Here is an 18,508-nt window from a genome sequence, read left to right as displayed (position 1 = left end):
GGTTTAGAGGTTATTCATACATAAATCAACAGTATTATAGGTATACATTTGTTATAATTACAGCGTCATATTGTATCTAAATTGCAAATCAGTTAAATACCCAACTATATACACAAAGGTACCTACAATTTTTATTTTATTAGTTTACGAGAATTAGCGCTTTTCCGTAATAGTGAAAGTTTTTTTTTTTGCACTGCCCGACAAGTAAAACAATATCTACGGAAAAGCATTACGGATATGTTACAAACGTTGTAAATAAATTTTCTGGACTTTCGCGAAAGTACTGGAGGTATTTCATACTTGGATATCACGAGTGATATCGTTTGATCGGTTTGTATTTTAGATTATTTAAAAACCATAAAATTGTGAAATTAAAGTTATTTTGTAGTTACACAACAGCGTGAACTATATAAACCCTATACTCTATACAATATATGTATAAATATTATATTTCTTGCAGTTTAATTGGAGAACTTTTAACGACGCACTTCTTTAATATATATACATATACCTACACGTTATATATAAAATTTTTTTATCGACTAAGTTTAAGGTTTAACATGTTTCAAGAAATCGACGAAGGACATTGTCGTATTGCAGTCATAATACATTATATGTACAATAGTAAAATGAAATAAAATTGCTCGCGCGGAGTTCTGACCGCTTGGAAACGTACCTACATAAGCACTATTCTTTTATTATATATCAAATCGCATGTTTTATCATAATAAACAGCACTAACATGGAGTCCGCGACACTACAATTGTTATTTAATTTAAAATGTAGAGAAACGCAGTCTCAAAATAGCAATACCGTGCGGCAACGACTCGAATATTTAGAGTAACGGGAATTCGGTGCGCCGAGCATGCGATAAAACAACCGTGGGGAATTGGTTTTCAATGTACGAACGATCGAATCGAAAATGCAACTCGATATAGATAACACAATGGAGCTAGAATTCATAAGACGGCACACCGTTCCAGCAGATGCATAAAATATCATATATACATATTATTATGTTTGTATAGGATAACGAATCAGATCGTTTGACGCATATTTTTACACCTTCTACGTAGTACCGCATTATATTATTTACGGGGTACACATGTTTCTACTTCCGACGACAAAAATACATCTTCGACAGTATATAATATATGTAGTATAACGCGTATTATAAATTCGGTAGGTAATGATCTATCGGGATCGAAGTCAAAAATAATATCAATCAAACGGCAATACGTTCTAAACTCGATTAAAAAAACGTTGGGCAAGTTTCTCAGAGTCAAATCTAGAACCTGTTCGCCGATTTCGTATTTTCTGATTCGATAGCCGAGGAAATGGCAAACACGAATATAAAAATTGTAACTAAAAATTAATATTTTCCATGGTTTTAATTTATATTTAATAATAAATTATCGTACAGGTATGTTTCATTATATCGCACAATATGCCAAAGGACTTAATATTGTATAACATTTATATTTACATGCATATATATGTATAGTATAATATATACTATGTAACTGTACAACCCGACTCCCACGGCGGCGTTTATGATAAATCGGCCACTCGTCTATAATTTCACGGTGGATGTTAAATTTGTAGTCAAGTATTATCTGACAAACTCACCTCGTAGAGGACGTCCAGACTGATTGGGAACACCATGTGCTCGACGATTACCCGGAGCACGGTATTTGGACCTCCTTGTACGTCACTCTGGCCAGCCAGTGCTTGGGCCGCTTGTAGTGCCGCTTGAGCCGATGCGTTCTGGAAAATGAATTAAAACCAATATGATAAATGAACGGTGTAAAGACGACGAAAGACTGCTCGTATATAGCTCGTATTCGAGAGGGTGACAAGGTGACTGGTGGGTTTCAGAGAGTGAGGAGGTGTAGAGCGAGAGTTATTAATATATATTATATATCTAGGCCATCCATTAATAATACAGAATATACCCACAACGAAAGGGTGGCAGTTAATAGGGGTGGCGGGAAGAGGAGCTGATGCGGTGCTAACGACGAATCGGACAGGCGATGGAGGTATAATATTTTATCGGCGTCAAAACGGATTGTGTTGTAAAACATCGCGAGTAAGTCCCGGCTTTTACATTAACCGTACATACAGTATGCGTTAATTGTTCGCATATGCGATATGCGATACACAAAGCAGGTAAACCAATGGCACGGCGATAGAAGGGTGTTGTTTTTCATATGATACGCGCCTTATTTTCGGACAGTGAGCCGTAAGGGTTGATGACAATAATACGTGCAAGCCACAGCGGGTGGTAGAAGTTGGTTCCGTCTGTTCGAAGCGGGAATGAAAAAAAAAACCTCAAAACTAAAACACCACGTGGGACGATTACAAATGACACTAGTAAACATTTAGTTTTATTCGGGAAAACTCGTGAAATGGAAGGCTGCACTGGAGGAGTGGGTGACTGGTGGTGAGGGGTAGCCGACCATTAGTCAGCAGCTCTACCGCGCGCGTCTCCAGCTGGACACGGGGGATTTGTAAAAGTGAGTTTCGCCCACTCACGCGACCGGCCGTCTGTAATTACTCAACTTGTCCACCCGGGTACGTCACAATTAATCCAAACGACATTCTCGTCGAATCCCTTTTTGAGAGCACTATCGTATCATCGCACAAACACACGCACGCGAACGACGATTTAGTGTGTTCTGTTACCGTAGCTGCCACTTTACCCTGCCGAGTAGTCTAAAAAACACGAGAGCGCATATATAATGATATAATTTATATATCACGTTGGCTATATCAAGGGTTCTACCTACATTAATCAGAAATCGATAGAAGTCAATCTAAAATTAATATTGTTAACGAAATATTGAAAATCACAATAATACCAAAAGAAAACAATGATTGCGACGTGGTTATATATATATATACGTATACCTACGTTGGGGCTCGCACAACCCTTTTGTATCGTCGTCGTCTGCGTCTACACACCTCCGGCCACCATTCTTCATCCGGGACCACGACGATTTTATCGCCGCCGCGGAAGTTCGAAAACTTTACACGACCATTACATTACAACGGGTATTCCCCCCTTTACGCACTTATCGATCGCCCGAAAAACTTCTCTGACAGGTATCCTCCCCCACCATCATCATCATCAAGACTGTCCGGATTCCGGTTTCCGTCCATTTACGCCGAAGCACACGCGTTGTCACGCCGATTCGTCGTAGTCTATATATTATATAGGTATAATATATATTATCTAATGTTTTCTATCTCTCTCTCTTACTTGTGTTTTACCCCCTTTTCTCGACAGATTAATTTTTGAACAGCAGAAAACAAAAAAGATCAATGGTTCCGGAACGGAGTTGTCACAGACGTTTCTTATTTCAATCCATCAAGCGAAAACAAAGAGAATACTTTTTTTCTCTCCTAATTTGCTCTCGAAATCCTTTCTCTTTTTGCCGTCAAAACCTAGCAGCGTTGTTCATCAAGCGATCGACCGCAAGGATTACTATACAAATACGACACAAGCACGTTTGTTCGCAGATATATATTATAAATCTCAGGGCGAGCTTACGGTCACCAAAGATTTGTCAGCACGAATAAGAGGCGAGTGCAGGATGAACTATTCGGTTTAAGACACAAGGGGTATACATATCAGACCGGCGCGTGGTGGGAACGGAACAATGTCGTTATTACCACCTTAAAAAGGGTGCGGTTTAAATAAACGTTTATATCCACCACGAGCGCGTTATTGTAGCCTTCGACCATAACGGCAGCCGCGCTCCTGCGCTAGAGAGATTTATCACGGTTTTATGACGTAAAACGTACTCTGGCAGGCGTATAATATTTTACGGCCGTCCGTAAACGCGCGGTTATTGGATCCCAGATCGGAATTTGTACGGCGAAAATCATATGAGCTTCCATCGCGGATTGAACTCGTACGGACGGACGTGGTGCGTTATATGGATCGTTTCCGGCGGTCATTTTTATTTAGGTAATCGTGCGGTTTACGACGCGTCATAGGCGCGCGGTACAACACACACGCGTCGTCTTGCGGACATCGTCATTTCAAAAGTTTAACGCCACAATATGATCATCAAATTCTCGAGAGGGAGCGGCCCCGGGAGCGCACCTATACTAGATCGCTGGCCAAACGTTTGGTGGTTTAAGTGCTATTTTCACTAAATCATGTGTTCCCGACATTATCTAGTACGCGGAACATTGAGTGGATTTTCAAATTTTAACACCCACAAAATCCATAGTTGCACGATGCAAACACGAGGCGAATAAACATATTTTACAGATCATCACTAGCACGGATCCTCGACGAAAACAGACGTAACACGAAGGCTGGAAGAAGAGTATCATCACAACTCGATTTATATTTCGCTTATATTATATATTCGTTCAGACAGAGTAACGTTAGTACAAATAGTATCGTTATGCGCGGGGGCTGACAGATCAAAGAGACTTTAAAGGTGTCGAAGGTATAAATTATATATTAACGCGCTGAGAATGGTTATATGGAAAAAGAAAAAAACAAAACAAAATGACTATACACTTTACGACAGTATAATCCTGTGATTTGTTCTTTTCGAAAATCTGCAAAGGAGCACTGTAATAAGATCACAGTTACGAATCCTGCATAGGTAGGTACATTACGCGTCGACGAATCCAGGGATTATTTTACGAAACCGTCCACACACAGTAAATACGCACTTACGGGCTAGAATATATATTATATATGTAATATAATATAATGTCATGACTATACGACGTGACTACATAAACGCTCGGAGTCGGTAAACCATGTACGAGAAAGCGCGACGACATGATAAATCGTATAATATAATATTATAACATTAATATACAAACCGCAACACGGACGACGAAATAATAATATAATACCCACCCGTGTGCAGTCTGTGGGTAGACGCCGCAGCGATTATACTTGTTTTGTTTCTGGTTACCCGACTTCTGCAGGTATATACCGCTGCACAGCATCGGGAGCGTCCTCTTCATTAAAAATCTCCCGCGCGGATAAGAAAACACAATAAGCATACTGCACACGCTGCACATAGGTATAATATAATATTATGCGGTTAGGCAGACTCGCAAATAGTGCTTAACACTCAAAAAACGTCGTTTCGTTCGAGATCCTTCTCTCGCGAGTATACCCACTTAATATCATATACGTATATTATACAGCTGGTACCTATACTATAATATATTACCGTGAACCATTGTTATTTGTCAAAACACAATTATGTACGCGCGACGAGACGTTTTCGTGTCTTTTGACATCTGCATACCGACTACCTGCTATATAATACATGGCTGGGTTAAGGAGAAAAACGCGGTATATACCTACCTATTTATAATCTAATAACATACGCGCGTAATTAAAAACACAAATGTCGTCTGTTTTTGTTAAATTTATAATAAGGTTGAGCGAAAACGAAGCATAGGTTATTATACTAATTATGTATACTGAGTAACTTTGCCACGACAACTTTTTTTTCTATTAAACATTTTTTTAAAATTATTTTGAAAAGTTACTCGCATTACTAAATAGGGGATCAGTTATTGAAATTAATAATATTTTTATTTTCACGTTTCTCGATATAATTAGAGATAATTTAAAGTTATATTTGAGATAGGAACATTTCAGGAGAGAAAATATTTAAAAATTTGAATTTCCATAAAATGTATTGTAACTTCCATTGAATATTATTATATAGATGTGTATTGTGTTTTTATACTCTTAATATATAATCGTAGTTCGGCTCTCGTCATCGGCATTATTATTATTATTATTATTATTCCGCAGACCACTACGATTAGGATCACGATTCATATTATTATTTCGGCACCTAGATTTACCGTGGTATTATCGTGGGGCTCGTACGTTATATTTTACATTATCGACAGGCTATCGATCACGGAACCACACGAGCTAATAAATCACCAACGATTTTCGTCCAAGTTTCAGCGTGAGGGTGGCTGCGGCGGCGACGACTCTGTATCGGAAACAGGAAGGACTCTGGCCGAAACCGGATACGAAATACGGATACGTCACCGCAAAATCTAAATCCGAGCGAACAGACCCCGCAGAGCATACACGTAAACGTTTTCGATATATATATATATATCACATATGGTAGTCATTATATTATATTTATTCGTTTTACCGTCGGACGTTTTTATTAGAGTCTTAGCTCGGAGCTATGTCACCGTTTTACAACGCATCGTATAATATGTATGTGCTGCGATGTGTACGCGGTGACGACAAACGGGGAATTAATAATACGATACGGGGTAATATATATAGAGCGACAAACATATATATATAGACCAAAACTCCGTCCGGATGAGGAAGGATGAATGTTGGAATGCGAATGTACATATATATTACACTCGTTTATATATAAAAGCGAAGACGTGGAGAGGGAGAGAGGGGTTAAAAAACGGTTTCAATTTGTAATAAGCTCGTTAAAAGTTTTTAGCGAGCTACTGGCAACCCTCTATAGATATAGTCCCTGCTTAGGAGAAATCTCTATAACGATCTCATATTACGCACTCTGTATACATATATAGGCATGCACGTATAATATATAATATATATTATATTATTATAGCTCGGTAGTATATATAGTTATAGTTTCCTTAAACTGTAAGTTACATAATACGCTGTCACGCGTCGTTCGCTCAACAACGACGGCATATAACGTATTTATTGTGTTTACTAATGGAAATAATTATCTACCGAAAAAAAAAATGTAAGTTGAAGCTCATAAATATGTAATGAAAAAATTTAATGACCATCCATACTGAGGCTAAATCAATAAATTAAAACAAAAACAATTATCTATCAAAAAAACTATTATTACAACGATATATTTTACCCAATACCGCTAAAGGTTTTAGTGTAAACTAAAAGATATTACGGTAATTGATAAATGTGAATCTTAAGTTAATATATAATCAAATTATTAATTATTATATCCTGACCCTATTTTATAAAATAATGTATCAAATTGAAAAAAGTTTAGACGGTCCCACTGCTGCACAGTTTATAGGTAAAATATTATCTAAACAATAAAAATTACAATCACATACATTCATCGCGACAGGATTGTTTGATTTTTTTTCTCATCAAACCCATCAACATCACAATGAAATATCGTTCACACGATAAAATTATCCTCACTCGGGATACCGACCAAAAAATACCTCAGATATACCGTTTGCCGCACGCGTGAATTGAATCTAATACCCCTCATTGTAGTTTCGTAAACTTTATTTCTTCCAATACTCACACACACACACACCAATATATATATATACAATGATAATATTTTAATACAATAAAGTTCGAACGTTGACGATTGACCAAATTTATATTGAACTTTTATAGTTTTCGATAACAAAATATTTATCATCGTGAGTGCGGTTTTATCGACTATAGGCACAATGTAATTGTAATTTTTATATAAAACGGTTATTAATATTATATTAACTTGATCAAAATTGAATTATTTTGCGAAATGCTTTATTCGATTTTGCGTTGTTATTATTATTGCAATTATTATAAGTAAGAAAAGAAAAATATCGAAATAGCGACGAAGTTTAATATTAAAACTAATTTACGTAAATTAAATATGTTATTGTTCAGAAAATTGAATTTGAAACGTCTTTTTATTTAAACGGACTTTATGTGTTTTTAAAAACACCAGTATTTTTCCACCCTCCTCACTCTTCAGCCCTAAATATTATGCGAATAATTTTCACAGTTTACCTACAACAGGCAACAACAAAACATTCTCGTTTAAAAATTAAGCAACCCAATTTCTGAAGAGGAAAAAATAATAACTAAAACTTTTTCATCCTTGGACGACAAAAGTTTTCACTATGTATAAATATATTGTAAATACTTACGGCATTGCTGTGAGTTTGGTCCGTTTTCAACTCCTTATGATTGCTGAACTGTATGAAAACTGCGCGACCCCTGAGCTGAGCTGTGCATGTCGTGAAGTATGTGACCATAGCCGATGCCGACGTCTCGTCCGCCATTTCTAGGAAGGCCTGAAAAAACAAACGAGTAAACTGATTAGTACAAATCCCGTAAATTGTATCTTTGAACTGTAAATATACGCATTATTAAATGTAATAATCAACAAAGGATTTGTAGGCAAGCGCGAAGAGATCGCCCAGGTCGGTCCGGTTCATTAGATGAATCGTCGTCGACGATGGAAAAGGTGAAATGCTAATTCGGTGGTGGTATGATTTTTGACATCCTGCTCGCGAGCCTTGAGGGCTTTCGGAATACTGACTAAATGTGACAGACCGCGAGCTGATGGGCCCGGAGAGGGTGGTTTTCCGGAACATGGATATTCAAATCTAATTCCCGAGAATCTAGGTTTGTTAGGGACACGGAGGGGTGAGAAAAGTGGGAAAGTGTTTGATATCGCTAGGCGAAAAACGACGTCATCGGGTTACGGCGTCTAGAACGTTAGAATGTAAGATAATAGTGATGATGACCTGTCTGGACCCGTCCTCATATTTACCTTTTAATAATATAATATTCTTCATTCGATTCGTATTTTTGTATTAACCTCGAGGAAATCGAGCGTGTTTATCACTGTTTCGAAAGCATAAAAAAAAACCAAACAATTCGACATCCGAGCGAAATATTATGGTAGAAAATAATGTTTTTTTACATTAATATTTTCGATACAAATCGAATAGAACACGCATAGAAGATGAAGATGTGTGTGTGTGTGTGTGTGGGTGGGAGTGTGTAAACAGAAGGTTCCTTTCCTTATTTTCTTATATACGCGGAATAATATATATTTTCGCTTACGTTTTTTTCCTATCCAATTTTCTAACCTAGTTTTCCAACAAATACGAAACTTTTTTATTCGTACGTAAACATAATGTATATAAAATATAACAAACACGCGTATTTTAGTATAAAAAAATCTAATAGTAAGACTCCCCTTGATTCGGTGCAGTCGAACACACGCGAAAGTAAAACCCATAACGCCCGTAGAGGTAATCAAAAATTTCGATTTTTTTATTTTTATTTTCCTTTTCCCCTGTTTTTTACTCTGAAAGTTAATACGGTATATAACGAGTACGACAGAGAATTCGTCATAGAGAGTCAGAGACGTGCTATCGCGTGTACAGTCGACGACTGAATCGGAATAACCGATCTTTAGACCATGTTTGTTCAACGCGCTAAAAGCATCGGGCCGTTGCGGCAAAATAAAATCCATTCAACCTCGTGATCCACCCCCCCCCCCCCCCCCCCCCCCAAAAAACTATACCAAGGCATGTACAGTGTAAAAACACACCCTACGCCTGTGATGATAGTATAAACGGAAGCAAAAATTGCTTTGCGGTTTTCCATCATATCGTCGTTCGCCGAAAATAATAATAAAAATAAATAAACAAACTTTTTATTATTATTTTTTATCAGAACATAATAAAAGGGAGCGACATCATTCATTTCTGGCACGTGTGCAATATTATATATATATATAAATATACACACACACACCAATAACTCTCCTCTTCCATTTATATATATATACGTGTCTCCCTTTCGTCAAAACGTAGGGCTACGTTTGCTAAACCTATCCCCGCTCGACCACCCGTTCACCTCGGTAGTTATTAGGGAAAATATTCCTCCCCAGAGTGTACTTTCTATATTTCGACCTGTATATGCGTACTACAAAAGACAACAGGTACCTATACCTCCAACGCATAGCTTTTATATACGAAAGGAGGTTTTTCGACAGTTTCCCGATCTGCCACATGTCAGGTTTTCACAATTGAAACTGTTTTTTTATTATTATATTCTTAACTATTTTTATTTTTTATATTAATATAATATAATATATACGTTTCATGAGATGTATCCGAAAAATGAGGGATCCTAAAAACCCCATATCGATTTAATACGTTTCGTCTCACACAGGTAGATAGGGTATAGGTTAGGTTACGGCAGCGGCGTTTCATTTATTTTTTCTCCTTTTTATTCGTGATAAATAGTCGTCACCAAGGCATCCCTCTACGTTTTCTATTCAGATTTTATGTACCATCGACCTCTATTGTCCGTAAGTACGGTGTTTTGACAAAAGGTGACAAAACTTTTTGGACAATTCCTTCCACCTCATCCACGTACCTACATAATACACACACACACACACACACACACACACAAACACACCTATACACACGCACGCACGCATTTACACACACACTTTCACTCCTTCCCCGCTGGAGCTGAACGTCTTATAGCAACCGGAAAAATTCGCTACAAAAGCCGGGTCGTTTATCATCTCGCCAAACACTCGCGGTTCTTTCCACGACCCGAAGTCGAAAGTTTGTTTTATTACCCTCCCCCTTCTCACATCATCCTCTCACAAATGCTGTCGTGCACTACAACTATCTCACGACTATTGTGTGTTGCTCTATTGATATTTTTCTCCCCTATCGCGTAAACGTATTAAAAATCCCGACGCAGAAAACATATCCAAAAATCGATATTTCAACACATGTACCTACGGTATATAAAGCTGGTAGATAGAATAGGTAGCACTTTCTATTAATAACGAAAAAAACTAGCTGCCAGTTGCTCCTGAACGTTGAACGTCGATCGCGGTCATATCATATATAACGTTCGGATTAAAAATTACTCAAAAACAGAAAATAATCAGACGAAACGTGCAATAACCTAACGATAATTTTTTTTCACACAGATTGGTTGTATGCAGAGTCGCGGTGACGAGCCAATCAGAAACATTTTCCCAGACATGATTTTGTAGGTATCAAAGAAATACGATTACAACGACGTTCTAATAATTACAAGAAGGAAACAAACGCAATTAGCCCGCTGCTATAGGCTGTAGCTAAATACACACCCATTGTCTTAAATCCGCTCTGGCGTAACCGAAGCAGCGCCTTCGTCCGACTGTAACTATTTATTATTTTTCTTACTCCAAGTGTTATTGTTAATTTTTTTTTATAGCGTTATTACTTATTATTAACGAGGAAGCGCGGGCGTCGTTAATAATTAATTTACACCTTACGATTAGTCCGAACGTATACATATATAATATTGTGTTATGCCGGGTTCTCTATAGAACACTCGTACCGCATGAAGATTGCCTGAAGATAACACGCATTACTTAATTTTAAGTTATATGCCACGGTCGAGGTTGTGAACCGGAACCGGAGGATTTCTGGGCAATTTATTTCGTAGAGTCTAAATAACACATAATAATATTGTATATCCACGAGTGGTTATGAAGCCGTTGACCGCCGCCACTGTAATAAGTACCTATATAGGTATATAATACCAGTCGTCACAATAATTTAAAGTTTTTAATTCTTCCGTAAGATATCCAGTGTCCACACTTTACGCTTATACGTTATATTATAATATTATTTGCTTATTCGAAATAAAACTTGCTGTATACCGATAAATTGATAAAATCGAACGGACGACGAAACTGTGGTGTTGATAATAATCGTTTATAGTGTTGGATCAAGTTTAGCCTTCTCCACGGATTATGCTCCGCGTATATAGCCTGTAGGTATCCTTTTTTCACTGCAAGAACGTCGTCTATACACTGTAAATGCTCTTGTTTCCAGAAGATTTGTTAACTCGGGAAGAATAGCCTGTAGTGACGAGCGACGAAATAATAATAACATAGCGCGAGGAAAACGCGAGGACTGACACGGCTGTAGGCCGCGTACTAATCCGTCCTCGCCGCCGTCGCGCATGACAGATAAGCTTAATGGAACAGAAGTTTTCTTCACGCTACCACAAAGTTTTCACCGGTTTTTTCGAAAAAGAGTTTTACGGGATTTAACGCGATGACACAAAGTGCCCACTACAACAGCAACTGCTGCTACAGTACACTGGTTAAGTATAGAAACAACTAAATATAAATAAATCCGATCCCTTCACGTGTGCGCCAGGGTCGCTACGCCGTAAGTACGGACTCGAACAAATCGTCACGATTATAATACAATATATTCCTGGACAATGGACTACTACTATATAACAGCGTATTTCAAAAAATAAGTTTTTTTTTGTTTTATCCCACGGTAACCTGTGCTATTAATAGAACATATAATGTATATAGACACGTATATAGGTACTTACGCATTATCTACAAACTATATCTACCGAAGATTACGATTTGATACTTATATAATAATAATATATATTTATATATATATTATGTATAGGTCGTACTCGATGACGGCAAGAGATAATAATATCATATATGTATAAGGGGTGTAATAGGGTGGGTAAGGTAGGATTGAGAGTAAAATCCATTTCCAATTTGCTAACAAATCCGCAAGTATATACTATAGCTCCTCTTACCCACCACAAATGAGTACGTACGGAGCACCCCCTACCGCAACCACCACCACCGTCGAGTTCGTCGTTCGACAGACTTATATCTTCCTTTGGAGAAGAAAATTGATTCAGTGGTGTTATATTATATAAACACGCAGGAGGGGGACGGGTGCCATGGAACGCATGCATGGCGAGGAGGGTCACCCCGTCTCGCGTCAAATCCCGCGGAGAGTCTAGTATGATAAAGGTATCGGCGGTACATACCTATATAGCTGCAGGTTTATGTATCGTGTAGGATATAATATACATGGAGCAATAGGGGGAAAAATGGAAACTAAGATATACGCGTATATAATAATAATATAATATATCACATGCGGGTGAGTGTGTGTAACGGCGTTACGTTAAAAAAGAAAACCGTTAAAGTAAAAAGATTGAATTAGGAGAACGTTAGCTATTTTTTGAGAAATACATAGACTATATACAAGCTATATATATACGCGCGATATCTAGTTATTATTTATGAGCTGCGGTTAAATAGGAGAAGAAATAATACGATTTTCTTTTCACGAATTTTAAATTGGGGAAAAACGAAGTATTTACATAATATCATATTATATAGTGTACGTGGGTTATCGCAACGGGTTTATTGTGTACCCGGTCTCCTAGTTCTTCGAGATAAAAAAAAACTATTAATCCCATTATAATGTATTATAACATAATATATGTGTATTATCTGTATAATTAGAATTACACATATATTATAAGTATACAGTAGGAAAAAACATTTAAAATAAAGTAATTTAATGAACCGGTCGACGATCGCTCAAGTTGGGTTAGGTACACACGCGTGGTATAGCCAAAATTTATATTTACCAATATTTTTTTCACCGGGCAGGTTCGGATAACAACGAGCACCACGTATACTGTATAGAGGTATATACCGCACATGAACTATTCAGACGGGTTTGGTTAATTTAACGCGTAAACATTTGTTTTTGCGAAAATGAGTTTACATTACGATATAAAGCATTAATGGGGTTTTTACGAGGCTAGGTAGCGTGAGGACCGAAGCTCTATTATTACGCGAACGAGAAAATTCATTTCACGGTGGTGGTTCGTAAGCAAATATTAAATTAGGAGTAAAAACGACCGTTTTACATCGTTGTAGTTTGTTATTGTTTGTTGCTTTTTTCCAAAGATTATCCCAGAAAATATTATACGTTAGTTCCTAACAACAACAACAGCAATAATAATAATAATAATGAAAATAATACAAGATACATAAGACAACGATCACAACCCCGTCGACCAAGTATTATGCAAGTAGAGACATGCGAGAAGGATGTGACGAACAGGACGTCTCCTTTATGGCACGAGCTGGGAAGGTATACAATGTATGGTATGGGTGGGAAGGGTAGGAATCTATCGGACAGGTGATATAAAGTGGACAAAGTCCAAACGCGAGTTTGTCGGTCAGGAGGTTTAATTACGGGCGACAGAAACTTTTGGGAACGCCAAACACGCGGTGGCCCCCACAGGTGGACTTAAAGTTTTACGCACGTGACCGAAAACGGATTGATGTGAGGATCGTGACCCGTGTACAGACCTATATATATCGTCGTCATATTTTATATATGAGAGTCTGCTATATAATAGGATGAGTAAGACTTCCAATACAAATGATGGTTTTCGTATTCTGGCAGCAGCGGTACCGTCGGGCCTACGATAGTGCACTATACATGTATATTATATCTGTTTGAAACTCGAAGAACTCGCGCACTGGTTAACTAACCACCGGACATCCTCTAAAATACTACGCGAGAAGATAACATATATTATATTACTTACCTATATGCTATGCGTACATTACCGATAAATTATCGTTAATACTTATTGCATAATATATGGGTATATATTTTAATATACGTACGACAAATCACAAATCAGATCGAATTTTACCAAACGAACATTTCACATAAGCACGTCTGATCGATTGATATAATCAATTGTGATTTATGATACTGGATATTATATAGATGGCAAAAATGTTTTTAATATTCTTGGCTTATTAAACTTGGATATTGAAAATTAAACGCAGAAGATGACTATAATTACTTAAATACAAAACTAACATTTAATTCTCTTCCTGCTGAAAATTTTGCAATAGTGAGGTAACGACCATGCCTCGATCCTAATTGCCGTTTTTACTATGACTTGAAGAAAGTAGTTTTTAAATTCATAACTTGTGTATTACCTAGGTGTTTTCAATGCACTATTTTCACAGTCCAAACTACATTTTCCAATTATAGAATGTAAACACAGTCTCTACATTACGTAGTCAGCTCGTCGAAGGAAAACAATTTTAAAAACGAGTAAATATTTGATATGAACATTCCGCTACAAAACCAAATTAACCTAATACTACACTTGAAAATGTTGCTAGTAAATAGCAGCATAGATGTATAATATAGTACAGTGTTTTATACTTTTATACAATATAATATCTATATATATTAGTGTGCGCACGAAAAATTCACTGCTTGAAAGCAGAAATATACATTTAGCGCTAGTCGCCTAATTATTGTCTCCGATAACTTGTGAAATATGGCAGCCACGTTCGTGATAATTATCTAATACAACTATCGAAATTCGCGAAACTAAAAAGAATAAACAGAACGTTTAATATTATAAACTGACGTACAGAGCACACACGTATTTGGTGGTAATTTCCGAAAGAAGTTTTTGAGTGAAAAAACAAACATCTTATACGGATATCGAAGTAAGCAACTATATCCCCGATATTTATAAAACTTTCGATAAGTCACCGGAAAGTATTGAACTGGTAACATGAACGCCGAAAATAATAATTATAACAGTGAAAATTACGAATTATTCAGCAAAGGTCGGTGTATACTAAAAGGGTGTATGTAAAAATCTTAAATTTTATGTAGGAACTCTAAAAATGCTGTTACTTAATTACATTTATTTTTATTTCATTGTATGACTCTCATTTTGCTTATAAGTATAAATATGTACGTTTTAGTATGACATTGGCCCCCCAGAAAAAATAATAAAATACTTTGGTTTGACATTGGCCAAAAACTAAAATTTAAAATAAACAATTTTTAATAATTAAAGAACTTGACTTTTTTATGAAAACCTAATAACAAAATTATGCAATTGAGCATAATGTTAATAACTTATATATTTATAAACTTTATTAGGTAATTGATTTCGAAATGGCCAATGTCGTGGCTTTTGATAATATGTGGCCAATGTCGACATAAGCCCATAATAAATCGATTATTGTCAAAAAGGCCAATTTTAAATCTAATTTTTTTATACAGCATAAGACACATTGGCTCTTTTAACACAAGTAACATAAGTAAATTTTAATGACATTGGTCAAATAATCTCAATTTCGTCAAAATGTGACATTGGCCCTTCTTGCACCTAGCCACGGAATTATTTTGTATATGGGGTTACTTTATCGTTTGATTGAAAATGTTGATGAACGATTGCCATTAAAAAATTGAAAGCAATAGATCCGAATGGAATGTACCTATTGTAGTTTACAATTGTGTTGTTTAGCTTTAGATATTATAAACGGGACAGTGCAGTGAAACAGACCGTTGAATTAGGAGATGTACTTGAAACCTTGGTTGAATGGATGGTAAATTAATGACAAGTGGGGTGTGGTTAAAGGAATGTCGGTAAAGCAAACCGAACCAGACTTTGAAAAACGGTATTGCAGATATATGCGGAAGACCAGCAGACGACAATTAATATACATTAGGTACCTATATGGCCTATGTATTGATACATCCCAACAATCCCTATATTGCAGTCATGATCTATGTATCGCGTCAATATTACGTTTGATGAGAAATTGTCATTAAAAACCGATATAGGGAAATATTAAAAATAATCTTATCGCGTGAATGTATTACCATAATGTAACATTATTTTTATTATTATTGTTATCGAGGCACGCCATTATATTATATTGTGATATAGTACATATACACGCGTGCATACAGCGACGACCCGGGAAAGCAACAATCGACAAACTGTTGCCAAAGACGATCGATGATTATAACCGTCGTCGTCGTCGTCGTCGAAGCCACCCTCCGTACCTGTTGACGGTGAGGTTTCGTTCGGAATATAGAAACGAGACGTACAGCGAGGGGAAGTTTTGCCACTGTTGCGCGTGCGGCGAGGTGGCGTGAAAATAAATAAAATAAAACCGAAGAAGAAACAATCGTAAAATAAAAGCGAGCTTACGCACACACACGCTCGCTCGCGTGTGTGTGCGTGTATCAGAAGGGAGACATTGAAAGAGAAAAAACACCATTATTCGGACTATAAATATTTAAAGAGAGTGAGAGAGAAAAAAAATGAATAACGAAAAATGGCGTGCGCGGTAACCTCTATAATTTAAACGTTATTGGTGTCGGGAAAACTTCACACACGTCACAATAGGAATGTTTTTCAAATATATAATAATAATAATATAATATCGCAGTGCCCGCGATGACAAGACAACGTATATTTGACGCTCGTCCGTCGCCACTCGTGGTAGTAATACCGCGTAGGTAGTATCAATATTTATACGTTACATATAATATAGCACCGGTAGGTAACCACTACCGGGGTACAGGTATATATGTATGTATAAATATATTATATATATATATATATGTTTAAAACAGCAGGGTTTATTCAGGACATAATAAAAAATTATATTAATATAATATGCATATGCGAAGCATGTGTCTATATATTTATAGCTACACGATATGGGCCACCCCTCCCATTATGCATGCATGTTGTTTGCTGAAAATCAAAGTCAAATTTTGACAGCCATCGCCGCCTTGTCAACGGCGCGCCCCCATGTGTATACCTACCTATATTATTATGTTATACGTCGTATATTAATAATATATATGAAACACTCGTCGCGGTCGCCGTCGTCCCTTATTTCTGTACAATGTAGGTATATATGGTTATTACGAACGTCGAACGAATTATTATTATTATACCAGGACTAGGTCATACATACATACGCATTGTTTGGCGTGTGCCGCTATATACGGTACTTATATAAACATATTATATTGTATATAGCTGCTACGACCTCGTCAAAGCGATCGCTCGCGGTATACATATTATACATGGCGCTCCAATACGTTTAATAGCATGTCTTCGATGTGATCGATACACGTCATACATCACGACGTCAAGTCTGTATTTCTACCTACGTACTATATTAATATTATCGTTGCGAAATATCGTACATTTCTCACTTAACTACCCCTGCCATACCGCGACGGCGAGAAAGCAGCGCGCGGAGTTTGCGTCATATCGTTGTAATTGAATTGTTACGATATATAATATAATATATAATTATGTAGTACCCAACCTACATATATATTGTTCGTACAAGTATAATAATAATAATATACGCGGCGTATGTGGGTGTACCTCTATTCTGAGCGGCCGCCGTATATTATTCCGCGCCCGGCGACGGTGACAGAGGGTGACTACTACAACTGCACACACTACACACATAATATATTATGTATATTTATACATACCAACACACACGTCGCGTGCTCGCACACGGTTCATTTGGCCGGTTAAATTGCAAACGATAACGTGTGTGCACACAACACACTACGACGTTGTTATATAGTATTTTCAGAGTTCGACAGTGTTTGGTTTCCGTATACATACACGAATGTTTTCGCTTTCAATTATTATTTCATATACGGGCACTCGCGCGAATTTACAGCGACTACGACTAGAGGGTGCTGGGGCTCCATACACACACACACACACACAGATACATATGTGAGTGTAAGTGTGTGTTTGTGTGTGTGTTTGTACGTACAAGTACGAACTAGCCGGGGGTAGAGTGGTTTTGTTTACGTACCTGTCGCGCGCACATTAATTATGTCAAACACAATTAGGGATGTCCCCTCACCCACCCACCCGACCACTACTTGCACCGACCGTTTTACACCACGTCGTCCTTATTGGCGGGGGTTGCTAAAAGGTGAAACGTTCGGAGAGCATGAGGTGGAGGAGACGAACGCCGAGGGAATTAATCGAATTTCTTACGTTTGGGCCGGAGGCACGCACACA

General features: G+C 37.2%; 1 protein-coding gene across 8 annotated transcripts in view; it reads right to left on the bottom strand.

Annotated features, from left to right (window-relative positions):
* LOC100162918 (polypyrimidine tract-binding protein 2) overlaps window positions 1–18,508 on the bottom strand; it is a 139,003-nt gene that overhangs the window by 37,262 nt on the left and 83,233 nt on the right. For all 8 annotated transcript variants that reach the window (XM_029490329.1, XM_008185291.3, XM_029490330.1 and 5 more), the window contains 2 exons: window positions 7,918–8,064; window positions 1,630–1,767 (listed from right to left, as the gene is read on the bottom strand). In XM_029490329.1, the coding sequence (XP_029346189.1) occupies window positions 1,630–1,767; window positions 7,918–8,064 (285 nt within the window). The remainder of the gene's footprint in view (window positions 1–1,629; window positions 1,768–7,917; window positions 8,065–18,508) is intronic.

Source organism: Acyrthosiphon pisum, chromosome A2 (genome assembly GCF_005508785.2).
Source record: "Acyrthosiphon pisum isolate AL4f chromosome A2, pea_aphid_22Mar2018_4r6ur, whole genome shotgun sequence".
In the NCBI taxonomy this organism is placed as follows: Eukaryota; Metazoa; Arthropoda; class Insecta; order Hemiptera; family Aphididae; genus Acyrthosiphon; species Acyrthosiphon pisum.
This window is presented reverse-complemented; position numbering and strand designations above follow the sequence as displayed.